The 27,380-nt window shown below is 40.3% G+C and overlaps 3 protein-coding genes across 9 annotated transcripts in view; all 3 read right to left on the bottom strand.

The window, feature by feature from the left end:
• Nucleotides 1-1,130: 1,130 nt before the first annotated feature.
• LOC142010152 (taste receptor type 2 member 2-like) lies at nucleotides 1,131-2,066 on the bottom strand. Its single transcript, XM_074988414.1, has one exon. It carries the CDS (start codon nucleotides 2,064-2,066, stop codon nucleotides 1,131-1,133), a length of 936 nt encoding a protein of 311 aa, XP_074844515.1.
• A 5,483-nt stretch (nucleotides 2,067-7,549) lies between these two features.
• On the bottom strand, nucleotides 7,550-8,570 carry LOC142010321 (taste receptor type 2 member 1-like). The gene is given in 2 exon segments (XM_074988632.1): nucleotides 7,550-7,897; nucleotides 7,899-8,570. Coding segments are annotated over 2 exon segments (933 nt in total). The 5' UTR covers nucleotides 8,484-8,570.
• Nucleotides 8,571-20,270: 11,700 nt separating this feature from the next.
• The window catches only part of CEP170 (centrosomal protein 170), a 183,480-nt gene continuing 176,370 nt past the window's right edge, over nucleotides 20,271-27,380 (bottom strand). For all 7 annotated transcript variants that reach the window (XM_074990081.1, XM_074990082.1, XM_074990083.1 and 4 more), the window contains 2 exons: nucleotides 24,804-24,855; nucleotides 20,271-22,580 (listed from right to left, as the gene is read on the bottom strand). In XM_074990081.1, the coding sequence (XP_074846182.1) occupies nucleotides 22,294-22,580; nucleotides 24,804-24,855 (339 nt within the window). In that variant the 3' untranslated portion in view covers nucleotides 20,271-22,293. The remainder of the gene's footprint in view (nucleotides 22,581-24,803; nucleotides 24,856-27,380) is intronic.

Genomic DNA, 27,380 nt, shown 5'->3' with positions numbered 1-27,380 from the left:
CTTTTCTCATGGGGTTCAGCAGGAATACCCACTCACCACTGCTCTCTTTGGAAGAGTTCATCTGTCCCCAATACCATTGTTGCCCTATTGGCATGAGTCAGGAGATATTTTTTCAATGTAATCTTGTTTAGTTACATAAATGTGCACTCTGAAGACACTAGAAACAAACAGCTTCAGGCAGTTTCCTTCAATTGCTTTTACCATTTTAATTTAAAAACTGATTGCAAGCAAATGAAACTCCATTGGTCTAAGTGATATACACAAAAACGGTATCTTGATTTCAAAAGATATTGCTTGGCAACTCCTGATTCCAAACTGCATATGTGTTACGAGCTCAGATGTTCTCATATTGAAATACTTACTCAAAAGCTTCAATCCATCACTCCAGCAAGTGCAGTGGTGAGTAAGCAAACTGTCTCTCTGCTTCCTCACAGGGTCAGACTCATAACAACTTCTCCAGGCTTTCTTCCTGTGGCCCTAACACATGCACCAAAAACCTCTGTATTTGTAACCAGGGAAAACCTGCAGTCCAAGCAGTATAGCTCTGACCAGCCATCTGACTTGCAGTCTCCCCACCTTTTGTAGTTGTCTCATCTACTACAGATGGTGACTTATCTGCTATCTTTGTACAGTTTGAAAGAATGTGCAGAACACTCTGATTTTAACTTGATCTGTGATTGCATTTGAATCAAAATCTCAGCTCGTGGTATCCACTTTCACAACAACAGGGCAGATGATCTTTTAATTTGTTAATGTGATTTTCTTCATCAAAGGGCCTTGCAGGCATCTAACATCAGCAGATCTCACAGGTTGGTCATGAAAGGTCCAGTCAAAACCCTTGTTTATCATTGGATATTTGTACCGGGGCTCTACCAGTCATCAGGCTAAAAGAAATCCAGCTCACAAAAGGTAGCAGTTTGGATTCAGTTTTCATCGGTTATCAATTGACAGATATTTGGGGGAAAAGAATTATGTCACTCTAAGTTTAACATTGTCAGCTACTGCTGTCCTTCAGAAACAAAGCTCTTGAGGGAAGTCTTCCAGTTGTGGCGAAGAGTGAGGCAGGAAAAATTATTTCATAAATAGATGAGAAAGGAGGGTGGTTTTGTCAAATTTAATAACGCGTTGTTTTACAAAGCCTCACCTCTCAGCCTGCACTTCATATACTTCAGAGCCTTTAGTGTCGCGCTCTTCAGTTTGCGATTACACAGAATCAGAACAACAGAGTGGCCTGAAGGGTAAGCAGCCGTTACTGCTGAAATGAACCAGGTGAAGTAGATATTGCTGTGCTGAAATATGTTTAACAAAAATAGTACTATTACCACAAAATAAGAAACATAGAAGAAAATGAAAGAGCTTATACATTTAATTGCACTGACATGTGCTTCATTAACAGTGTCCCTGAAGCTGATGGTGGTTTTCTCCATCCTTTTGGTATGCCTCCATAGAGAAATGACTAAGAGTAAAGCAGGAACAATAAATATAAAGAAAGGAAAAGAATATCCAAACAGGGACAAAATAACAAGGCCAGGGCATAAATTATGTTTATATCTACATTCCATACTGGTATTTCCTAACAAATTATTTATTTTATTGTCTGTGTACGTCACATATATACCATCACTTGCAAAGAGACAGCTGAGCAAGGACAGCGGCAAAGAGCTCATGAGTAGCTGTGGTAGTAGCCCTGGAATCCTCTGCTTCAGCCAGAGGAAGAGTGGTTGGCTGAAGTTGGCAATCTTTACACAGTAGAAGACACTGAGCCAAGTCGCAAACCAAAGACTGAGGGTATTTAGGTACCTCCAAGCCAAATAAACTATTTTCCATGTAATACATTGTCCATCCACTGCCATAGAAAATGCAAAGAAGATATTATTAATGAATATCGTGAACTGTAGGAAAAATCTGGAGATGCCCAAACTAGTCAGGATCATGTCACAACAGGTTAGTTTTCTGTTTCTGATCCACTCAATGCAATTCACAATGATTATCAATCCATTTACTGTAATCCCAAGAATTAACTCAATTCCGCAAATGATCAAAACAATAATAACTGTGGGAAACATGATTTTGCCTGTGGTTCCTAATGCTTGCTCAGCTTCTGAAGTTCTTCACTGAAGTGCCAGGCTTCTAGGACTCTTTTGTATTGCCTATTGTCCTGCCTTTATATCTCTGCTGAAAGCGAGAAGGGAGATGTTTTCAGCTGTTGAACATGGAAAACTAAGCTATGTTTGTTGAGATGCAAATCTAAAAACTATCCTATTACATGTGTGATGAACTGTGCCTTTCTCGTGACTTTTATTTGCGTATCATTTTCCTCACAGCTGTACAGTGATTGTCTGTGATGAGTTTCATATACATTATTCTATTGATAAGTATTCCTGATTGTTACGTATTATCGTTAATAATATTGACTATTGCTTCATCATTTCCACACTGGACTACTGCTATTCATTTTATTTGGTGCAGTCTTGGATATCATGTGTAGGTTGCAATTCTTGCACACTACAGACGGAAGAGATTTTAAGAGTCCTTGTCCTGAAGAATCACACTTTTCTTCACAATTTTTATGGACTCCCTATTGGTCTTATATTTCAAAGCTAAGTTTCAATTGAACAACTGATGATGGACCCAATTAGCCTGGAAAATATTTACATTTTGTAAAGTCCAGGTGTGTTTTATCTGTAAACCTATCTTTAAAACCCTCAAACCCCAGAGAGGTAGCTGTGTTAGTCTATCTTCACAGAACGAAAAAGCAGTCCTATAGCATCTTAAAGACTATTATTATTTATTGGGGGATGAGCTTTCATGGGCAGACCCACATCAGAGGTGAAGGAGTGGATGTGTCCCACCAAAGCTCATCCCCTAATAAATAATATTGCTAGTTTTTAAGGTGCTACAGGACTACTTCTTTTGCTTTGCCTAAATCCCCATTTAGTCCAAACAAAGGATTCATCGCAGCATTTTCACCATCTTACCATGACCTTGGTGAAAGGAAATAAAGCATTCCCACATCTAAAAGAAGGATGTCTATTGTCCACAGGCCTTAAGCCATGATAGTCTCTTCCCTAAAGGTAGGCGGGTTCTAAGTCATAACAGAGAGTCAGCTGCAGCGAAGTGAATGCCAGTCATTACAGGATTCCATTACAGAGTCTGGATTTCAAACAAATGTTTGCATATTTGTCCTGGAAAATTGATATTTGGACATGGTATCAACAAACCGACTACAATTTAGCTGCTACATTTTCTCTTTTTTATTTATTTCTTTGTGTACGTATTTTTGGTTAGAATTCTTAGAACCAGAATGGCCCTCTGTATATGTGAATTGGTGTTCACCCCACACCAGTCTAGATGAAATAATGAGGCTGAGACATAGTCTATGGCCACAAGCCAAGTTATTTTGAGATAACATCTGTTAGTCTGAAATAACTGTGTTTTGTTATCCACACTACAAAACTACTATTACTAAATAAATTCAAAACAGTTTGTGTGTTACTTCGAAACTGGTAAACCTCACTGCAGGAGGAACAGAGCCTGCTTCAAACTAACTACTTCAAAATAGGCACTGTTAAGACGGGGGATAGCACTTATTCCAAAATTTGTATTTGGAAACAAGTGTTGTGTGCAGACTACGTATTTTGAAATAGCTCAATGAAATTTCAAAATATGTTTCTGAGTGTAGCTGCCCTATTCTCAGGTAGCTGTTTTAGAATAGCTCATTTTGAAATAAGGCTGCTGGGTAGACGTAGCCATAGAAAATTACCCACATAAGCCATGGGCCGCATCTGGATTGTGTACCAGGGGTTATGCACCTCTGAGCTACACAGAGTCATAAGCTACAACACAATAGTATCATCTTTCAGATGTTGCCAATATCTTCCAGCCCTGGGGTCAGCAACCTTTCCAAGGCGGAGTGCCAAAAACTGATCCTTTGACCTCAATGTATGGTCCAAACGCCAGTGATACCTTGTAAAGTCACTACTATTCCTACTTAAAACAGCTTCAGTAATAAAGTAAGATACAAAGCTTTACTGTTTAGGTGACAGTTGGCAGCATTAGCTGGACTTATGTTAATCCACAGGCAGCATGGCTTTGAGCAAGCTACTGGCTGCATGGGGGCTGAGTTTCTAGCTCATGTGCCGAGGAACAGGATATAGTCCCTGGCTCCAAGTCATCTGTGGTTGCAGAACGCAGGGTATTTAAGGAAAGTTTTCATTTGGAACTCTTTTCCATTTCCTAGCTTCACAGTTCCTGTAATGGGCTATTGCCAACTTCTAGATTTTCTAAATGTCCCTAATTTACTAGCAAAACTGAGACAGGAGCTCGTTTTACTTCTTAGTAGCTTGTTCTTGACAGGTGCCAACCACCTACACCATTGAGTGAAGCTGACAGGAACTGTGGGTGTTTGTGACCTCCCAGAGTCAGACCTTCACATGAGAACATTTAAGGCCATTTAACAATCATGCCATGCAATATAGTGCTGAGATCACGTGCTTATTTATAGCAGTGTATTAAGCTTGTCACAAACTAATTTAAATTAATTCTACTTGATAATTTCCCACGTAATAACCATTCTTTATTACTTGAAAAGTTGACATTCACAATGACAATCAGATTTTTTTTTCATTAACATTAATCTTAATAGCTGCATGACAGGTAACTGGCAAACTTATATTTGATGGAATCAATCATACCTCTTGCTGAATGTGTCACATATCTGGAAAACCACAAAATATGTCAAATAACAGTACCAAAATGCATTTGTTTGATGTAATGATCTTATATTCTCTCTCTTTATGCCGTTCCAGTCTTAAGGCTATGTGGAGAATTAGACAGAAGGGGTGTAAACACAGACGTGGAAATGTCAACTCTGGAAAGCCCTTTAATTTCTCATACAGAATCAGCACGACAATCTCTGCAACTTTATTTATTCTGACATCAGTTGGTGAGCTGATAAGAGACCTGACTTGACCACCATGTAGGGGAAGGACCGTACCTGAGAAGCTCTATTGTGTGCGTTATTGGCTAGATCTGTTTAAAAATCCTGTATGGAGACTCTTGGCAACGGCTGAAGAGAAACTAGAAAACAGGATAATAAATGCCAGGTAATTAACAACCTCAACTCCTAGTAGAAGTGTCAGACAAAGCAAGGATGTAGAAGGAAGCCGGGATCATTCCTAGAAGCCCAGGGGTATCCTTCTACCTTCGTCCCATTAGAACACTCCTATTGCTATAAGCTTTGCCAGTATTGTCACTTCTAAAAGAAGTTCAGAAATCAGGAAACTTGATCCAAAACCAAATTGAGATTGGCCTGAATGCCACATTATTTAGAGATAACATCTGTCATTTTGAAATAACTTTGTGGTTGTCTACACTACACAATTGCATTCTTGAAATAAATTCAAAAGAGTGGGTGCATTATTTCAAAATTGGTAAACCTCATTGCAGGAGGATTAGTGCCTATTTCGAAATAAGTATTTTGGAATAGGTGCTGTTAAGACAGGGCTCATCTACACTAGGCCCATCTTTTGAAGCCCAATCAGAGAATAGCAAGGAGGTGCTGTGCTGCATATGGAGCACCTCATTAGCATAATTCCTGCCACACGAACTTCAAAGTTGCTAACTTCAAAGCAGTGGCAAGCAGTGTAGCCATGGGCACTTCAAAGTACGTGCACAACTTCGAAGTTCCCTCACTCCCAAAACTTTTTGATCTCCTTTAGCTAATGTTGAACTGCAGGCTGCTGTTCAGCTGAGCTTCAATGAACTGGGACATTGTTAGCTTGTTCTGGAAGTCCACTAGAGGTGACCATCCAAGTGGGCTGCTAGAATGTTATTTCTCTCTTAGTCTGTCCAACCATTCATTTAGGCTATGGTATACTATTGATTTAACCTGTGCTCACCTCAGATTTTTTTTCCAAGAATAATGGACATCTGTATTACCTGAGCTGAAACAATCTGACCTCATCCCACTGGATCTCTGTAGATGATAAACGGGGTAGAACAGTTCTGTAAAGTGTCTTGTTTTACTCAAGATCTTTGCTGCCCAGATTCCTCCTCAGGAAAGGCTGACATCCACTGGAGTCTTCAACTCCCTGAGTGCCTTCTCTAGATGACTAGTTGATTTCTTACAGAGAGGCTGGGACTTTTCTAGTTGCTGTTTCAACGAAGTGTTGATTTTAGTTACGACTGCAGGTTATTTCTCTGTCCCTTTCGAGGAAACCTCCAAATATTCCTTGAATTATATTTGAAATATCTCCATCTCTTGGTAAATTTCTTTAGTTCCTTTTGGGGCATCTCCAGCTTTTGTTTTCCCTTTTGGCCAGTAGGTTTTGCTTTCTCACTCAGTCTATGCAATGTTTCCCTCTATTAACCTATTTTTACTCTAGAGACCACCCCAGGGTTCCACTGATAGGTACTTTATTATATGCCACTACTGGATTAATGGAAAAAGGGGAACAAGCTTTCAAGCACACGCAAAACACATTTATAACTTCCAGTCTCCAGATCTTCTTTTCATTTTTTGGCCCAATATTCTATTCTAATTTGATCTTGATTTGCTTTGATATCTGTCAGCACCTTTGTTCTCCTGCTGAACCATGGGGTTCAGCAGGAATACCCACTCACCACTGCTCTCTGTGGAAGAGCTTCTCTGTCCCCAATACCACTGTTGCCCTATTGGCATGAGTCAGGAGATATTTTTCAATGTAATCTTGTTTAGTTACATAAATGTGCACTCTGAAAACAAACAACTTCAGGCAGTTTCCTTCAATTGCTTTTACCATTTAAAAACTGATTGCAAGCAAATAAAACTCCATTGGTCTAAGTGATACAATACACAAAAACAGTATCTTGATTTCAAAAGATATTTCTTGGCAACTCCTGATTCCACTTCTCCAGGCTTCTTCCTGAGGCCCTAACACATAAACCAATAACCTCTGTATTTGTAAGTCGGGTAAACCTTCAGTCTAAGCAGTATAGCTCTGACCAACTATGTGCCTTGTAGAGTCTCGCCGGTCTTTGTAGTTGTCTCATATACTACAGATAGCAACTTAACTGCTCTTTTCGTACAGTTTGAAAGAATGTGCAACACTCCCATTGAGTTTACTTGATCTGTGATTCTATTTGAATCAAAATCTCAGCCTGTGGCATCCACTAGCACCTTTCATAACAGGACAAATGACCTTTTCATTTGCTAACGTGATTTTCTTCATCAAAGGCCCTTACAAGTATCTGATATCCAGCCGATCTCACACGTTGGTCATGGAAGGTCCAGTTGAAACCCTCATCTATGAATGGATATTTTTATCAGGGGCTCTTTCATGTGTCAGTCTAAGAAATCTAGCTTACAACTGATGGCAGTTTGCGTTCAATTTCCATGAGTATTAATTCACAGAAATTTAGGGGAAAAGAATCATGTCACTCTAAGTTTAACATTGTCATCTACTGCTATCCTTTAGAAGCAACAGACTGGAGGGAAATCTTTTAATTTTAGCGAATATTGAGGTAGGGAAAATTATTTGATAAATAGAAGTTTGATAATGAGTGGTTTTTATGAAGCCTCGTCTCTCAGCCTGCACTTCACATAGTTCAGAGCCTTCAGTGCTGCCCTTTTCAGTTTGGGATTACCCAGAATCAGAACAACAGAGTGGCCCGAAGGGTAAGCAGCCATTACAGCTATACAGAAACAGCTTACACAGATATTTCTGTGGGCAAACATTTGTGATAAAACTAGTACTACTGCCACTAAATAAGAAACAAAGAAAATGAAAGAGATCATACATTTAATTGCACTGACATGTGCTTCAGTAACAGTGTCCCTGAAGCTGCTTGCAGTTTTCCTCATCCTCTTGGTGTGTCTCCACAGAGAAGTGATTAACAGTATGGCGGGAACAATAAAATATAAAGAAAAGAAAGGAATATCCAAGCATTGACAAAATAGCAAAGCTAGCAGATGAATGAACTTTATATCTACATTCCATACTGGTGTTTCCTGACAGATTATTCATTGAATTGTCTATGTGCCAAATACCTATATCACTGACTGAAAAGAGACAGCTGATCAAGGAAAGCAGCAAAGAGCTCCTGAGTAGCTGTGGCAGTAGCCTTGATATTCGCTGCTTCAGCCAGCAGAATAGCGGTTGGCCGAAGTTGGCAATCTTTACACAGTAGAAGACACTGAGCCAAGTCGCAAGCCAGATGCTAAGAGTATTTAGATATTTCCAAAGTAAATACATAATTATCCATATAATACATTGTCCATCCATTACCGTAGAAAATGCAAAGAAAATAATATTAATGAATATCGAGAAGTGTAGGAGAAATCTGCAGATGCCCAGACTAGTCAGGATCATGTCACAACAGGTAAGTTTTCGGCTGCTGATCCATTCAGTGCAATTGACGATGATTATCAATCCATTTGCTATAATCCCTAGAATGAACTCAGTTACAAAAATGATCAAAGCAATAATAAGTGCAGGAAACATGGTTCTGCCTGTGGTTCCTAATGCTTGTGCAGCTCCTGAAGCTCTGCACTGAAGTGCCAGGCTACTAGGACCTTTTTGTACTGCCTATTGTCCTGCCTGTATATCTCTGCTGAAATTAAGAAGGGAGAAGTTTTCAGCTGTTGAACATGGAAAACTCAGATATGTTTGTTGTGATGCAAACTTCAGAGAGATTCTATTACATGTGTGATGAACTGTGCCTTTCTCGTGACTTTTATTTGCATATCGTCTTCCTCACAGCTGTACGGTGATTGTCTGTGACCAGTTTCATAGACATCATCCTGGTGATATCATCCTTCCTGATCATGTATTATCATTACTAATGTTGACTAGTAACACTTCTGACTTGACTACTGCTATTCATTTTACTTGGGGCAGTCCTGGATATCATTGATAGGTTAAAACTGTTGTACAATACAGCCATAAGAGTTTTAAGAGTCTTTGTCCAGAATAATCACATTTTTCACCACAATTTGTATGGGCTGCTATTAGTCTTATATTTCAAAACTAGGTTTCAATTTTTGTATCTGAAGATACACTCAGCATGTCTGGAAAACACTTACTTTTGTAAAGTCCAGGTGTGTTTTATCTGTAAACCTATCAATAGAAACCTTCAATCCTCAAAGTAGTCCAAACAAAGGATTCCAAATACATGAAAACAGTTTCACCATCTCATCATGACCTCAGTGAAAAGAGAAATAAAGGCTTCCCGTAACTAAAAGAAAGATGTTAAGAGTCCATAGGATTTAAGCAATCATAGTCTCTCCCCTAAATGTAGGCTAGTTCTACTGTCGTAACAGTGAAGTGAATGCAAATCATCGTAGGATTCTATTACAGATTGTCCATTTCAAACAAGTATTTGCATTTGCATGGAAAATTAATATCTGTACAACAAACTGACTAGTGTTTAGTAAGTAAATGTTTTCTGTTTTACTTTAATGAAGTGTTTTTGTTTGGAATTCTTAGAACCAGAATGTCCCCCTGGATGTGTGATAGGGTGTTTACCCACACCAGCCTACAAAGAATAAATGTGGCTGAGGCATAGTCAGTTAACCATATAAGCTACAGGCGTGGGGAATTAGGCAGCCTAATCCTATGAATGATGAGGTACCAGCTGAGAAGGAACAAGTGAAACTAATATAAAGCCAGGAAGCTGGCAGCCGATAGGGGCTGCAGTCCAGGAGCCTGTGACCTGTCTTTGAGCAGTAGAGAGGGAAATAAGAAACACTAGGTAGAGAGGAGGCAGGAAAAGGAAGGGGGAAAAGGCAATAGGGTTCAAGAGATGCATTCCAGTGGCCCCTGTGCATTTGTGTGGCTGCTCAGGAAAGAGTCAAATGCCACTCATCTGATTAGAGGGAGCATTGGTGCAGACCTTGACTGCTGAATCCTTGTGTCTGAGCTGGAACCTTAAGTATATGGCAGGCCCAGGTTCCCCTACCAGCTGCTGATGAACTGGCACGATAATGGCAGTAAATCGGAAAACTTCCTGAAATAGTTTGCATGGAAAGGCTCATATACCTATCTAGAAAGTGAAAACACAAGTTCACCTGGCTGGAAGGGCCAAGCCCTGAAGACCGAGTGTTGTGTGCCTCACAAAGAGAGGCAAACAGAAAGCAACAGCAGGGCATGAGGCAGAAACGGGTCTTGGATCTGGAATGAGCTAAGCCCCAGAACCGCCAGCAGTAGGTGCCTTACCAGTGAGTTGACCCTGTGATGGGTGAGTAAGAGAAAGTTGCTGCATACACAATGGCTAGAATCTTGAAGAAATAGAGATCTGAAATTAGACTGCTAGTTCACATCCAGACATCTAAATGTAAGCTGTGATATTTTCAAAACTGTAGAACATGCAGTAGCCATCCTTGAAGCTATTGGGCAAATGTCAGTATGGTGTGACCCTGGCGATACACTGAAGAAAAACTATTCAGGTTGCAAAGTCAAGCACTCAAAAGTTAGGAAGTGCCCATGCAGTCTTGATTCTCCCCCACTGTGCATATGCATTATGCAACAGTCATTTAATTACATGACTGTATACAATTTTTCCTCATTCAGTAACCAGAATGGATAGTGGCCGGAAAATGGGGGAGCCATTTAATATTTATTTTTATCTTCATTGTTTAACGTGAGCCTTTTTCATCCTGGGATTTCCCACATAAGGGATAACAAAATAAGCAGCCATAATGACTCCACAGAAGCATAACAAGTCAAGGCTTGTGTTAGCAAATGATTTTGATAGAAATGGAAGGCACAGAGTGATCAGGGAGAGACCAGGAGTAGCTGTGTCAGTGAACCTGGTGCTTTACTCTTCGGCCGGAAGAAAAGTGGGGGCATTTGACGTTGGCAATCTTCACACAGTAAAAGACACTGTGTGAGGTGGCAAACCACAGATTGTCAGTAGTTAGGTAAGCCCAAACTGTTCCATCACATTTTTTCCCTTCTCCAGCCTTGCTACTGCCATGACCTGCTGTACTTGCACAACCAGGAGTAGTGGGAATGAAATATTGCACTTTCAGACCTGCTATTTCAAGTGCAGTGTTTGGTCGCAGGGTTTCTATAAATAGAAGTGTAACTGTAGCTTCTCTGTTTGAGATCCCTACTGGTTTTTTTTTCATCTAAGCATCTAAGTTTCTCAAAAGCTTCCTGAATAATTTGTGCCTGAAATCCTCAAATTTTATTTCTCGTCTCCTGCCAATTGTATATTCCTTTTGTTGTTTTATCTCCTTGCTTTTCTTTTTCTCCCTTTTTTCCCTGATTGTGTCTGACAGCAAGGTGCTGCTTTTGTGCAGCCTATTTTCAGCAGTCAGATGTGTTAGGACTAAAAATGTTAATATTTGCTAATGAAACCACAAAGATGGCTGCCCCCAGTTCTTACTCTGAATTCGCCATTTGATGTAATGCAAATGGTACATAGCTGAGCAATCCTGGGTGGTGGTGAAAAATTTGGAGATGCTACTCTAGTTGAGATCATGCCATACAGTTAATATTCTGTTTTGAGCCACTCAATGTAACTAATGTTATCAGTAATTTGCTACAAACCAGGCAATGAGCTCAGTTGCTGAAATAATCAAAATTACATCAAATGCGGGAAACGTCTGAATCCATGATACCCTAACCCTGCCCACCTTGTGAAGCTCTGAAAGCAAAATACCTCTGATATGCTAGTAACTAAAAGATCACAGCGAAGGCTGTGTTTTTCAGGGGGAGGGATAGCTGAGTGGTTTGAGCATTGGCCTGCTAAACCCTGGGTTGTGAGCTCAATCCCTGAGGAGGCTATCCCAGGACTGGGGCAAATAGATGTCAGGGATGGTGCTTGGTCTTGCCAAGAGAGCAGGGGACTAGACTAGATGACTTCCCAAGGTCCATTCCAGTTCAAGGAGATGTGCACCTCCAATCATTTTTAAGAGGAAAAAAAACAAACCCCTCTCCTGCCATTGGGGCGCAGGGCTAGACTCAATAGCCTCTCAAGGTCCCTTCCAGTCCTAGTAGCCTATGAACTCTTCTTCTACTTGTGCATCACAGCTGAGCGAGGGGGAGATAAAGAGCTACAAATTTCTCCATGATAGGTCCAGCTGCGTTATTCAGGGATGCAAACTTTGGAAAGATTCTATTATATTGATGATGACCTATGCCCAGTTTCTTATTTATATTAGATAGGGATGTACCAATATCACTAACCACTTTGCTGTGAACCTACTGATTGTGGTCATCTTCAGTTTTTCCTTTCTTTCCAGCTTCAAAAAGCCCCTCTGGGCAGCGCTTCTCTGCCTTTCCTCCAGCCGGGGGAGGGGACGAGAAAGCAGTGATGGTAGAGGTCAGAGATGCTTCCTGCCCCCCACTCTGTGAGGCTCAGGGCTCCACACCCTGGCACAGATTGGATGCTGGGGAGGGGAGCCCCAAGCCTCAGGGGTCAGATCTAGGCAAGCCATGGGACAGATCCAGGCTGTGGACAAGGGGTTCTGCACCTCTGAGCTACACCAAACTATAAGTTACAATACAACAGTATAATCTTTTAGATGCTGCCAACCCTTTCTAGTCAATAGGCATATGAACCACCAAAACATTTACTTTAAGTCAGCTCCTTAAAATTTCCCCACTATCAGTGCCTTTATGGCGCAATATAATACTAGTAAACTGGTGCCTCTCCCTGCTGCACTCCATTGCCAGACCCTGGTTTGACAAATATGTCCAGCTGAGGTGGACTCATCTCCTTGTTTGATCAGCTATGGCTTCCAGATAAAGTGTGTTTCAGCTAAAAAGGGTGTGCAGGCTGGGGGGATGTTCAACCATTTGTTGATGACAAAGGACCCAACAGTAGTCATGGGGAGGCAAATCAGTGCTAGATTCCATTACAGAGTCTGCATCTCACATGTACAACTTTGCATTTCCAGATGGATGGCTGTTTACAGTAAGTGACAGGAAACAAATCGCTAGTGCAGCAGGTACTGATTTTATTATTATTAATTTGCACATAAAGGGTTCACTTCTGACTCTTCAGAGTTACTGGGGGAGGAAGCGTAACCACATTGTTTGCATCGCTGGAGGCATTATAGATGAAGGCCTAATGGCAAAGATCTCTCAGGGATCCCACTCAGAGATACTCTTCTGCGCAATGGCATGGATTCCTTTGGACTTCTCTTTTCTCTAGCTTTCATAACAATTTACTAGGAATATTTAATAGCCTTTAGCTGCAGATCATTGACTAAAAAGGAAAGTGAAAGAGTTTATGTGTAAGTTCCTAGCAAAAGAAATGATCCTCTGGCTGGTCTCCTATGTCTGGGATGCCAAATCTAGGCATTCAAACATGACAGACGCCAGTTGCCAAGTGTCTGAGCGCGCTGCACTGGGAATGCTCCACCCACACCGCAGTAGCAACACCTTCTAAGCACTAGTAAAGACATGTCAAAGTAGTTTCATTTCAAAGGCTTAATCTGTTTTAAAACACATGGGTACCCAGCCTCTCATGCAAAGTCAAATCTCAGTAACTATTCCAGGTAATGGCATTTCAGCACTTCCAGAAATCCACACAGATGTATAGTTGGCTTTCTCTAACTGGTTCCACACTGCCAGTTACTTGATCCTCTGCTGAGCCCCTGTCAGATAGCTGCCCAATGCCTAGACTAGAGGTTGGCAACCTGTGGCTCCAGAATGCAGCTCTTTAAGGAGTCACTTACGGCTCCAGACACTGCTGCCCATAACTCCTTCCCTGCCCGCTCTGCCACCTCTGAAGAAGTGGAACTCACTTTAATTGGTTTAACAGCTGGCAGGAGGGATCTGGCCATTAAACCAATTCAATTTAGGTCCATTATTTCAACGCAACAGGGCAGGGAGCCGTCCCTGCTGCAGGCGGGGGAACTGAGCAGGAGAGCTGGGGGAGGGGTGGCTGAGTCTGCCCCTGCTGGAGCCACACAGCTCTGCTGAGGAGGAGGAAGAGGCTGGGGATGACCTCCTGGGACCAGAGCGCAACTTCCCTCCCCTTGTGGTTGGCACCTTCTCCTGGACAGTGCAACGCCTCCCAGCTCCTCCTCACTCTGCAGCTGTGGCCTCTCCCCATTTTCACTGACAGCTGCCAGACCCTGGAGCCGCATCCTGTGGTGCAATCTCAGCTCCCCCAGGACCTGGCCCCTCTTCCTGCCCAGCCCCGGGAACCGGTGAGTCTGTCACCAGTGCCCCTGGGTGGGGAGTGCTGGGAAAATTGCAAGCACTTTCTGGCCTGAGAAGTTGGTGTGGGGGAGGGCTGGGAGACCCAGAGTGTAGGCAGGGGTAGAGCAGCAGGTGGGCAAGTAAGATCTGAGTTTGGTAGGCAGGTGGGGCAGGGTGTGTGGGTGGAGGAGCTTGTCGACTGAAGTGGGTTAATCCTGGGGGTGCAGGGGTGGGTTTGGGCTGAGGCAGCTAAAACTTGGAGATGGGGGTTGGGTTTGTGGGCCCAGGGACACAGAGCCTGGAACTGGATGGGGTGGGAGGATGTGGAGGATTGACATGAACATTGCTCCCTCCTGCTTAAGAGCCTGTCCCCTATTCCTTGTCCTCATTTGCTCTCCAATCCAGGGGTGAAAGTAAACTTTTTAACTGGTACAAATCATCGTTAAAATGTTTTAGCTTGTTTAACTGTTCTTAAAATAGGGGTTACAGAAAGTACAGTCTGATGTTATTTACTAAGGACTGCCTGGTATTCACATGCATTGCAGCCCTTGTACTATTGTGATTTTGTATCTGAATTTGAAAAAAATTGCTCTTTTTGCTATTTTGGTTGCAGACCCCAGGCCTACAATGAACTGAAATATACACCATTAACTAGCGGGGAAGATTTGGATGCCCAAACAAGGATATGACAACAGAAATACTGGTGTGTGGAAACAAATTGAACCATAATACTTGTAAACTGGTAAAGGTAACTCTGCATTTAATTTAGGGACATCACAGCTAAATTCTGTGGAATGTACATGATCTTATTTCACAAACCAAAGAACAGACCAAAGGCCCAAAGACCAGTAGGTATAATTTGGTATTAGTCCACTGAAGTCAACAGTGCTATAATGCTTTAGGCCTACTGAAGATTTAACCCTCCAAGCACTCTCACAGGCTAGACCGAAGACTGAAAAAGCTCCAGAAATGTCTTTCAACCTAGTTTTAGAATAGAATTATAGAACTGAAAGGGACCTTGGAAGGTCATCAAGTCCAGTCCCCTGCACTCACAGCAGGGCCTAGCACCATCTACATCATCCATGACAGATGTTTATCTAACGTGTCTTTAGGTACTTGAAAGCTGTTACACATGAAACACATTAAAGGCTGCAACAAAGATTGAACTCTTCTCTAGTCTTACACACAGCTACAAGCTACAAGTATCTTTTAGATGTTGTCAATAACTTCTAGTCAATAGTAGAAGTACATTTACTCATGAACTTCATCTTGCACCTTCTGTGTAAACTTTCAGACAATAAAACCCCAAATTACAGGGTTTAAGATTTATTTCTACCTTCAGTGCCAAGCCCACAGTCTCCAATACATTTGCCACTCACCACTTGTGGCGAACAGGACACCATGGTGTGGTGATTCCAGCTCTGGAGCCACGCAAATGGCCATTTCAAAGTTTACTAATGAAGCGCTGAAATGCACATTCAGCGCTTCATTAGCATGCGGGCGGCAGCCACACTTCGAAATTGACATGGCTTGCCGCCGTGCATCTCATCCAGACGGGGCTCCTTTTCAAAAGGACCCCGCCTACTTCGAAGTCCCCTTATTCCCATTAGCTCATGGGAATAAGGGGACTTCGAAGTAGGTGGGGTCCTTTTGAAAAGGAGCCCCGTCTGGACGAGCCGCGTCAATTTCGAAGTGCAACTGCCACCCGCATGCTAATGAAGCGCTGAATATGCATTTCAGCGCTTCATTAGTAAACTTCGAAATGGCCATTTGCATGGCCATTTCGAAGTTTGGGGCATGTGTAGACACGGCCTTGGAGATTTTAAATGAGGCGCCTCCTAGAGCTACATTGGGGAAGTGTCATCCACCGCTCTGCGCATGTGCCCCACCACTTGGAGTCTCTGGCTCTGGCAGCTCCAGTGGCAGCTCTGGCAACCCCGAGCGCACTAGCCACTCTGGCAGCCCCAGTGGCTTTCGCAGCCTGGGCCCCAGTGGTGGCAGCCCAAGCATCTCTGGGGAGTCACTGGCATCGATTTAGAACAAAGGGTCAGGGGGTGCAGGCTGGGAGTGCCTGGCTTTGGGGCAGCCTGACTCTGGGGGAGCAGGAGGGCATTTATCTGGGGGAGGGGGAGGGCTGTGGTCATTACGGAAGGACGGCAACTACAAGTGTGGCGATCATTGAATTACTGTTGGACAACACTGACCTAACCTAATCGTGCAACTGCATTACTGACTAATAATAAGGTAACTCTTTTACCGACAGGAAGCCCAAGGCTTGATGTAAATGGCTGAACGCTTTTTGTTGATACTGTACAAGACATTGCTATTAAACTAAAAACCCCATAAAAACAAAATAGAAAGGTGACAAATAGGCCAGCTGCAGAATGTGAGCACTAGCAGAGATGGAAGCAAACTTCAATCTATCCAAGCCTATAAAGAGGTAGTTTGCATAGAGAACTACACTAACTCATGAGCATAAAACGTTTATTAGCCCAATAAAATGAGCACAAATTATTGCATTCAATATAGTGTAACACACAGGACATGGGCCAGAACTGGAAAATACATTTTAAAACCACCACCAAACATTCTTCTCACACCTACTGAGGGATGAGGGGCAAATCTCATTTGTTAACAAGATACATATGAGAGAACCACTGACTAGAATTCATGGATATCTTAGTTTAAAATCATCAGCATTCAGAGACCAAATAGCTTTTGTTACTACCAGGACAGCAACCATCACTTACTGAGGCTATGTCTACATTAGTCTGGAAGATCAACCTGCTCACGGTTGATCTTCCGGGGGTTCGATTTTGCGCATCTGCTAGGGACATGCAAAATCGACCTATCAAGGGCTGACAGTCAACCTCTGCACTCCTTGTACCTTGCAAGGAGTAAGGAAGGCTGATGGGAGAAACTATCCCATCGACCTACTTCAGTGAGGATGGCCAGGTAAGGTGATTGCAGATACGTCAACTCTAGATATACAATTGCTGTAGCTAGAAATGCTATCAGCAATCTACTTATTTTCCCTAGTGTAGACATAGCCTGAGTTTTTAAATTTTAGCAAAACCTGGTGTCAGCATTTTCTAGTAACCTCTTTCACAAGGATCTTTGTGAGCCCCTTTGCCCCATCAACATGCATAAAAATACTTCCCTACTTTGCGAGAGCTTTCAGAAAATGAACAAACACGTGTCGAAGGCATCACTGAAGGCAAACGTATTATTGTTTCATTGGCATTGTTAGCTTAGACCACAAAACCAGAAGACACTAAACTGCCCATAAAATAATCCTGTTCAATCAGAACCTCACTTTGTGGCAACAGTGCTGACCTCCCCTAGAACAAAGCCAGGAACTAAATACATCTCCACACATTTTCCTCATTCCTCTAATTTTTTTCCATCAGGTCTCCCACTTCCAGTAGCTTAAACCACATCACTTTCCAGAAGCCCTGGCTGAGGCCCTGTGTTTTTAACTGGTTCTGGGAAACTCTGGCACCACTGAATCCTTAAAGCCAGCTCCTCCCCTAAGCAAGGGGAACACAGCTCCTGGCTGCCCTTTGCAGATGTTTCATGTGGCACTAGGAGTGATTATAGGAAGAATGATGAATGTCCCTGCTCATTTATCCTGCTCTGACTCCAAAAAGTGGAAACAGTGTTGAACCGATGTTGATTTATTTTTCTGCTAGTTTAGCCCTGAGATCTTCATTTTGGCTCCTTGAAGAAAAAAGTTAGCTAAAAACATCTTCCTGACTATCTTGTTATTTTAATCATATGACTAGCTCCACAGGGACATTCTTTTTCACGAACACCATCATCTTGCTTCAGTCTGAGCTAGTTAGACAGGTTCCACATCTGGAAATTGATCTACAGATGCGGAGCTCTATGTCCCTACTTCCCCTCCCAGAAATTTACATGATTGATTTCACCACATTGAGCTTTTGGATAACTAACTTTTAAAAACTGTTCTATTGTAAATTTAGATTGAAATCAGTAATAAACCAAATTATACAAGCTATTTGTAAACACCATGGCTTGTAGGATGTGGTATTTGAATTTTATAAAAATGCTATAGCTGAGAAACAAAATAACAGAAATGGAGGGCCTGATCCTGCAATCAGTTAAGCGGGTATGTAATGTTACTCACGTGAATAGTGCCATTAAATTCCATATGATGACTTGTGCCTAAGGGGAAGCATGTGCTGGAAGAGCTTGCTGCACTGGGCTAAAACAATATTTTTATTAAAAAAATGTTTCTTCTTAATGGCTTAAAATCTCCCTTCAAAACAAAACTGCTTCAGTGTTAATAATGAAAGTATTACTGAGACTTCCATTGTGTTAAAGATATCATGTGCTTTTTAATATCAATGGGCCAGAAACTTGAAAAAACAGGTCTTAAAGTTTGGTCCCTATATATGTTTGCCAGTGTGGGATTTTCAGAAGTATCAGCATGATTTAGGAGCACAGTTTCCATTGACTTCAGATGGCAAACCCTGACCAAACAGTGCAGTCTGGTTGAAGCATTCCCCCCTTATTGACGAGATATATCTAAAGCTGGTGTTGGTTAATAATTCAGCACAGACTATTTGCTTCTGAGTTTTCTGTTTGAGTCTATGTTGGTCTCATAACAGGAATGTTAATGAGGCCCTCAACATATCTTTTTCAGAAAAAGATTAGCATTTTAAATGTGAAACTTAGAAAAAATGTAAAATTGGAAATTCTACTAATAATCAAAAGAAGCAACTACAAAACATCTACCTTAGTCACTAACACAGACAAAAAAAACACCACAAAAATGAATGCTGGTGGATGAGAGCTGTGTAAGAAGAATTTTTCATCTGCAAAGAACGGCATTAGGGTCTAGGAACACAACAGGAGCCAAGTTATTCTCACTTGTGTAATTATTTTTATTCCACAGCTTGAGAAGAATCCTAAGGGATCAGCACAAGACCCACGAAGAGCACAAGGGATGTCCCTGGTGGGGTGTTAAGTGCTAGGGCCTTGCCTAACTTGAATTCAGGGAGTCAGTTAAACCTGGAGGCCTTCTACTGGACTGAAATTGAGAGTTGTGGAGCTTCTTCTGGTATCTCTGTCCAGTTTTTTGCCTCCTACTGTGGAAGAGTTAGTGAAGAGGAATCAGGGTTAGTCATTTCTGTTACTGTCTGTGCTGCACTGTTGAGTGCTGACAACAAAGCTTGGCAGCTCCTCCGTTTGGTGCTGTATCTTGGATTGTCAGGTTGTAAGAGGGGTGTAGAGGCTGAGGCAATGTCAGAGTGCTTATCTCCAGTCCCTGCTATAAGCCACATAACTGAATGAGGAAGCCCAGGGTGTCAGTGCCAATGGTGGGTCTAGTGGCTGAAGTGAAAAGCTCAAAACAAGGCTGAGAGTGGAATAAAAGTTGTACATGAGGCTGCTTTAGTCAATGGAGCACACGCCTCCTCAAATAGATAGGCTCCTAAAAACAAGTACAGGCCACTTCCCACATGGGACAAGCAAAGACACTAAACTGAAATAAAATAAAAATGTTTAAAAAGGATTTCTTATGCTTTGTACCTCATGGAAAACATGACTGGAAATTACCAATTTCTGCTGCTAGAGAGCAGATCAAAATTGAAGATGGACTCTACTTGGTAATTAGTATCAGAGGTAGCTGAGTTAGTCTGTATCTTCAAGAACAACAAGAGGTCCTGTGGCACCTTGTGACTCATGCATCTGATGAAGCAGGTCTTTGTCCACAAAAGCTTATTCTCCAAAATATCCGTTGGTCTATGAGGTGCCACAGGACTTCTTGTTGTACTTGGTAATTGATTTTTGTCTCTTAGCTAAACAAGCAGAAGTAAAACCCATGTGGGAATGGTGAGCCTGAATGCAGGAAAGCAAGCAATAAGTATTATTGTCAGAGCAGTGTATCTGATCTGGTAGAAACAACACACAGCACATCATCTTTCAAGAAACAAAGATTATCTGGAAGTACAAAATTAGGAAAATGCCATTATCTAACAGAATAAATTTAACGTAAGTTCCACCAAAGCACAAACATCTGAATCTTACAAATTCCGAACCACTGAATTACATGTATGTATATATATATACACACACACACAAACACAGTATATATAAATTTCCAGAAACACTTTATTTAAAAATGGAGTTGTAAATGCATATAACAAAATAACATACATAATAAATGTAACAAAAATAAATAAGGTGAATATGTCCATACAAAATAACACAGTAAATGCAAAAAACACTTATTACAGAGCAAAAGGGTGTAAACGCCTCAATGAACACAACCAAAATCTTGTGCGGAGAGCCTAAATTTTCAATTTTTCCTAAACCATTTCCTATTTTTCATGTGTCTGGGGAAAAATTCTGTTCCCAAGGATTAAAGGAAAGACAGAATTGTGATGGTGGTTTTGGTTCACTTATTTTTCAACACTTGACCCTATTTTCAATTTATTTTTGCCCTTCTGAACCATTTCAAACACTTCCTACAGCCTCTGTAAACTAATGGAGTAGAATATTGATTTGCACCCAAGGATATTCCATTTTCTTTTAAACTTTAAACAAATATGAAATCCATTGTACCACAAATAATTTTTTTTACATTACTACAAAAATGTTTTTGCATTTTTTATTAAGTGGTCCAACTTTTAGTGACTTCAGAAATCCTGTACAATTTAAAAACGTACAGAAAGCTGTTTACATGTATGTCATCTAGGATTATTGCTGAACTACTACAGACCATTCCATAAAAGCTGCAGAACTGTATGTACGTAACATTAATATACAGACACTGATGCAAACACAGGAAAATTCCAGTCTATTAGTTACATTTAACAGAAGAAATAAGATTCCTCCAAATTAGTGTTCTGGAAATACACAGTCATGTAATTTTACTTTTATCATTTCCAAATGTTACACTACTGGGACAACTTTATCGAAAATAGGCTTATGTAGGATATTTTAAATAGACTTGCTTTTCAGTGTTATAAGCAAGAAATCTCTATTAGCAGTCTTCTTCGGAGTCCTTTTAAATGTGTAAGACACAGAGACAGACTTACAAGGATTCTACAGGAAAATATACAGAAGCAATATAGTTGCATGGGAGTGTAGCTACTGATCAGCCATGTTATAAGTACTATTTCCAAGTCTTCGGAAGAAAATTTTACACCTCATGATCATTCCAAGGAACCCACATCGCTTTTGTAAACTTATGTTGCATATGAATTGGTGACTAAATATGAGAACTCATTTGCATTAATATGCTTTTAAATGTCCCACAGAGTTGTACATGTAAATGTGTTTTATAGTTTCAACAAATGTTTGGATAGAAATAAGATATGAAATCCTTCTACTTTCATTCACATCAAAAAGACATTTTGAACAAGATCAAAAATGCCAAAAAGATCTTTCAAAAAGTGGATTAAAACACTGCTGTGTTGAAATAAGTACAGTACTATCAATTTTCTATGTATATAAAAAGACTGACTTTTATTGATATTGATATGTTCACCTACCACTCCCAGCAAATTCTTAGTGCAAACATAATAGTTCGTAAACCCCAAGACAATTTATGCAGGAACAAGTTTATATAAATCACAGAACTGTCTGGAAAATTTCAATATGCAAGAATGAATGCTTTGCAAAGTCTGTCTTATCTTATACAATTATGTGTTGTTATACTCAAAGGTATTCTATATAAATCATCTTATTCAGAATCAAATGTAACTGTTCAGTAATTCTATACAGCCTTTCATTGAAGATGCTCATTTATCGAATAGCTTGGCACAGGAGACCTGGGGGGGTTCAGTAACATTGGATATTAGTCTCCTTGCATGTCACTTTAAAAGCATGGCTCTTAAAAAGAAAAAATCTGTTAGGGGAAAGACTACTGATATAATCCTGTTTGCAAAGCACACAACCACAAAAGGCAAACCTGCCACACATTGCTGTTCTACACCAGTATCAGTGCTCATCTGTGTGATCTGAGAAGAATGTTCATTGCAATCAAAGACCACAGTCAAAGAAAACTAGTTTAACAAACCAACTGTCGTTTGATGAATTTTTTTTGTATAAAACCAACATTATGACTCTCCATTTATTTCTAGACATTCCATATTGAAGGTAATTATGACAACCATTAATAATGTCATTCACGCACACTGGGATCTTCCTCCTCCCCATCTGGGTTGAACCTGTTGAAATGTATGCTGAAGTCAGGCTTAGATTCAACACTATCAAATGCAGCCGAAACAGAGACGACAGCAGGCCGATTGGCCCGAGCTTCTGGTTGACAGTTTGATTGTATCTGAGGGCGGGTACTGTGAGATACAGAGCTGGATTTATGCTTAGGCTGAGCTGGTAAAACAGGGCTAGTGAACCCCAAGTTGCTCAGAGCATCCAAAGTACCATCAGGGTCAATCATAGCATTAATCACTAAACCACCAAAGAGTGGAGGGAGGGAAAGAAACAAAACAAAGATTAGTTTTGTGCTTTGAGAAAAACAGGCCTTCAACAAAGTCTTTGCAGTACTTTTCAGCATTTGAATTCATACACATCTTTGATAACCTTCTCTGGGTTAACACTGCAGACAACCCATTAATATCCATAATTCCTCTCTGTTCTATTTTAACTATTCAGAGACTGGACATGATGTGAAGATTCAGTTCTATTGAATATTTCTGTAATGCCAGACTATTGACAGAAATGCTGGACTTTTGTCTGCTGGACGTTATTAAATAATCACTCCCAATAAAAGAACAGGATAGTGACTATAGCTTGATGTATTACCTCTGGCAGAAGCCTGGTTGTACACTGAACATTAATACTACAAGGGAACTATATAAGACCTATACAATATGTGGTTTACAGGAAAGGTTTAAAAAAAAAAAAGCGGGGGGTGAACAACCTAGGACTAGCTAGTGGATCAACCTGAATCTGGCTGCACGAGGACCAATGACTCTATATTGTAATTGCAGATGGAATTCTGCTTCACATGCAAGGGACTTTAATTTGTAATATTATTAAGATATAATACTTCCTTCAGAAATATTGTATAGTAGTACATTTCATAAAATGATTACATACTGCATAAAACAGTAATTTCTTTTATCCCCTTTAACGAAATGCATTAGTAAATGGGGAAAACTGAAGCACATAATAGAACTTCACTGTAAAAGTAATTATTTAACATGTGTACTGCCTATTGTTCTGCGTCCCAAACAGAATTGATCAATGTTTCCATAAAGCTCTAAAGATTGAGCAAGCACCTAAATAATCACTGTTTTGATCTTTGATTAAAATCATTTATACTCATACATTTGGTTTACTTTCTCAAGGCCTCATATTTGTAAGTCCTTCAGGTAACCCAAACTCAGCAATTACTGAATATAAATTTGTATACTATTAAAACATACGGTTCAATACTCTTCATCCCTTAACATGGCATAATTTAGAATCAAATTAACATTTCTGAGTTTGTGTACAATGAGCAGGTACCTTCACACTGAGCTGTCCCAGCCATCCAGACCTTTCTCCAGAAATGTTATTTTTTAAAAAAAACATACTTTCATACTAATAGACTGCTTAAAATCAAATTAAAATACAAACAAAATAGCAAATTACAACTACAACATACAGAAAACTAACACAACCCAATATAACAAACAAACAAACACACGGAACATCCCTCCCATCTGAATTATAATCTGTTCTTCACCTTACACACTTAAGGGTGCACACATATTTTCTATATCTTATAGTGTAGGGTTTTTAATGTAATCAAACTGAGTTAATTAACAGCTGAAGTTGCATTTTTCATTTTATAAGTGCAATATACATGTGACACACTCTTTGCCATTGATCTGCGTAGTATATATTTGGAGGATACATTTCCACCCACCCTCACAGTTTGCCTTGACACAGGAAAAAGTAATATAAAGAAATGCATTTATTTAGTATTTTGGTAGCTCCATGTATTACCAAGAAATTATTAGCATTGAAATAAAGAGGCCAATATAATTTTAACTGTCCCTTTGACAGCATTAATCTGGAAGACTTTAATTTTTGGACATAATCAAATAACCTAATATCAAATAGACATTCCCCACAGGTTATACTCCCAGTACATTTTTCTTTGTTGTCCTGAATCATGACAATGTTGTTAACCTGGAGAGGTCTTCACTTAGTGAAATTAGCCTGAAACTCTGCTGCCATTTTGCAAAATGGCCACTTGCTAAATAAGAAACTAGCCAGTGGAGAAATTTTTATAGCTTCCCTGATTCACATATTCTATCTCAGTTCACAATATATTCTCACAGTATTCATATTTAGCATGAAATGAATAAGGGTTAAATAGTTTTAATGGCAAATGTCTAACCTTGTGCATCAGAAATAATTTATTTTACAAAACAACGTACAATTATTTATGAAGGAGGTCAGAAAATTATGGATTTCTACTCTATTCTGCAATGTTAGTTCTTTGGAATAGTGATGTTCCAGAAATAATTGTTTAAAGCAAAGGCTTGAATCATAACAAAATAAATGAATGTGAGCCATTTTGGAGAGCCTTTCTATTACCTCACCCTTGATCAATCTCATTACGGATTTCTAAGTTGTATTAAGACATAAAGCAGCAAAACCATATAAAATATGAAATACCTTGCAATTGTTTTTCAACTCGTTTCAGCTCCTGCAAGATTGATGAAATCTCCTGGGGAAGAAACAAATATTAAAATTGTAATTGCTATATTCACTAAGAAAAAGCTGACTCAATAACTCAATAGTACACCTAAAAGAAATCTCACATGTTGTTTGGGTTGTATCGCCCTGTGGGAGGAGCGGCTCTTGGAGATAGGTCAGGGGGAAAGATAACCAGGGCGTCTGGTCAGATGGCCAGTTAGGTCAAGATGCATTGTGGTGGAATGCAGAACTGATTGCTGTGTTAGAGCCAAAGAATTCCTTTGCTTGGCCAGTTGCCTGCCTCAGTCCCTTGAATGGGGTACATAAGTGTCAAGCTTCATAATATTTCCTGCTCATGAACCCACCCAAGAGCCAGACTAAATCCCCTCATGGCACCAAGGTTGGAAAGAACCATTCTGCCAAAACACTGAGGCAACTAACTGGAAAGGCCTTGCAGGAAAGTTAAGATATACATCCTTTTTAGGTGATGTGGGGAGATGTTTCATGTCTCAACCTGATTTAGGGGGAATCAGGATAGCTTATACCACAGCACAAGAGGTATTCTCACTGGTGGAGACTGTCAAAGGTTAGCTTGATGGTAACTCAAATATAAAATTTACTGGAATAGAGTACCCCGCTAATAAGGTGGCCACACCTGGAAAGTCTGAGCTGTACAGTTTAGAGCTCAAGAAAATGAGTAGCCATGATTATGACCAGATAATTACTACACAGCCATAGGGGCTGCAGTTACTAAAATGTACCAGTACTTATGTTACTGGTACATTAAAGTGTAGTTATGAAGTCATTTCATTTTCATATTGTGGCGTGTGTTGTTGTGGTATACCTTCAATAAAGTCAGTTTGGATGCATCCACCACTGGAAAACCAAATTGGCATGTCAGAATTGTAAACTGAGGCAGCAAAGTTTTAATATTCATAATGTTTTGAAAACAGCAAAGACGACATAGTCTTCTTTTTCAGCTGACTTCCAGAATCCTTTTGAAAGACTTCTGTAGTGATTAATCCAATTTATAGATTCTTGATGACGGCCAAGAAAGACTTAGGCTAATTATCTTGGGTTTGATAGATTTAGGCAATATCTTTTAGCAGATTCCACATATCATCCTCAGGGTTCCACAGACAACAGTCATGCTAGTGCTTCAATATTTTTGAGAACATCTGATCTAGAACCAGAAAATATTGGAAGTCCACAATTTGGTGGTAGAAACTGGACGATAAATTTGATACTGCATAGAGCTATAAATTCAGTAGACGGGACCCAAAAAGTCCTGAGAAAATTTAAGGTTTTGCAATAGAAAAAACAGTGATAATGAAAATCAATCAAGTGAAAGAACACTAAAAACAAAAATGTTTTAAAAAGTTTTTTTTTCCTTCTATGTTTGCCCTTAAACAAAAAGTACATATAAATGAATTTTGGGATACAAAAGTAGACTCCTTGATAAAAGAAACACCAGCATTGAAAAAGACCTGAGAATAGCTCTCTTAAATTCCCATGTTTCTAACAGTATCATCTTACTTGGGAAGTTCTTCCTTGTGTCTACATGTGCCCCTTCCTTTCGAAAGGGGCATGTTAATGAGCAGGTTTGAAAGATGCTAATGAGGCGCTGCAATGAATATGCAGCACCTCATTAGCATAATGGCGGCCATGGCAATTCAAAAGTGCAGCTTTTCGAATTGTGCGCCGCCCATGGAGACGGGACCTTCTGAAAGGACCCCCCAGTTTTCGAAAGACTTTCTTCTGATCACCAGATAGGAAGAAGGGCTTTCGAAAAATGGGGGTGGGTCCTTTTGGAAGGTTCCGTCTCCACGGGCGGTGTGCAATTCGAAAAGCTGCACTTTCAAATCGCCGCAGGGCGTGGCCATCATTATGCTAATGAGGTGCTGTATATTCATTACAGTGCCTCGTTAGCATCTTTCGAACCCGCTCATTGACATGCCCCTTTCGAAAGGAAGGGGCACATGTAGACTCAGCCCTTAAGAATTATTTGTCAAATTAAAAATACCCTGTAAATGTTATCTAATTAATTCATAGCAATTAATCAGTAAAGTGGATCTGTCTTTTAGAAGTGAGTGTTTTATAGAAATTACAGGGACAATAATAAATCTTCAGCGGTTGAAGAGAAAAATAAAGCTGGATTTAGATCATCAAATCTGATCAAGTTCTAATGTTTTAAATGAGATTGAAAATTGGTTGTTTATCATCTTGAGATTTAGGCCATTGCAAGGAATTGCACTGTAGTGCTGCAAGACTGTGACTGTGTCTACACTAGCTACCAACCTTGAAGGGAGCAGGGTAAGTAGGGTGTAAAGGGACTTGGAAGTACTGGTGGGTTAGCCACAGCTACATGCAAGCCGGCACTTTGAAGTTTGCCACTTCAAAGTTGCCGTGGGGAAGAATTAGCTTAATGGAGTGCTGCATATGCACTGCAGCACTTTATAGTAATATCCTGACACCTTACTTACCATGCTCACTTCGAAGTTGGGAGCTAGTGTAGACAGAGCCTGTGAGTAGTGAATTCAATTTCTTTTCTGGTCT

This window comes from Carettochelys insculpta, chromosome 3, assembly GCF_033958435.1.
Source record: "Carettochelys insculpta isolate YL-2023 chromosome 3, ASM3395843v1, whole genome shotgun sequence".
In the NCBI taxonomy this organism is placed as follows: domain Eukaryota; kingdom Metazoa; phylum Chordata; order Testudines; family Carettochelyidae; genus Carettochelys; species Carettochelys insculpta.
The sequence above is the reverse complement of the archived record's forward strand: the minus strand, read 5'-3'. Positions and strand labels throughout refer to the sequence as shown.

What these genes read in the sequence shown, in the direction of transcription:
- LOC142010152 (XM_074988414.1), bottom strand. Translation starts at nt 2,066, where the DNA reads ATGTTTCCCACAGTTATTATTGTTTTGATCATTTGCGGAATTGAGTTA.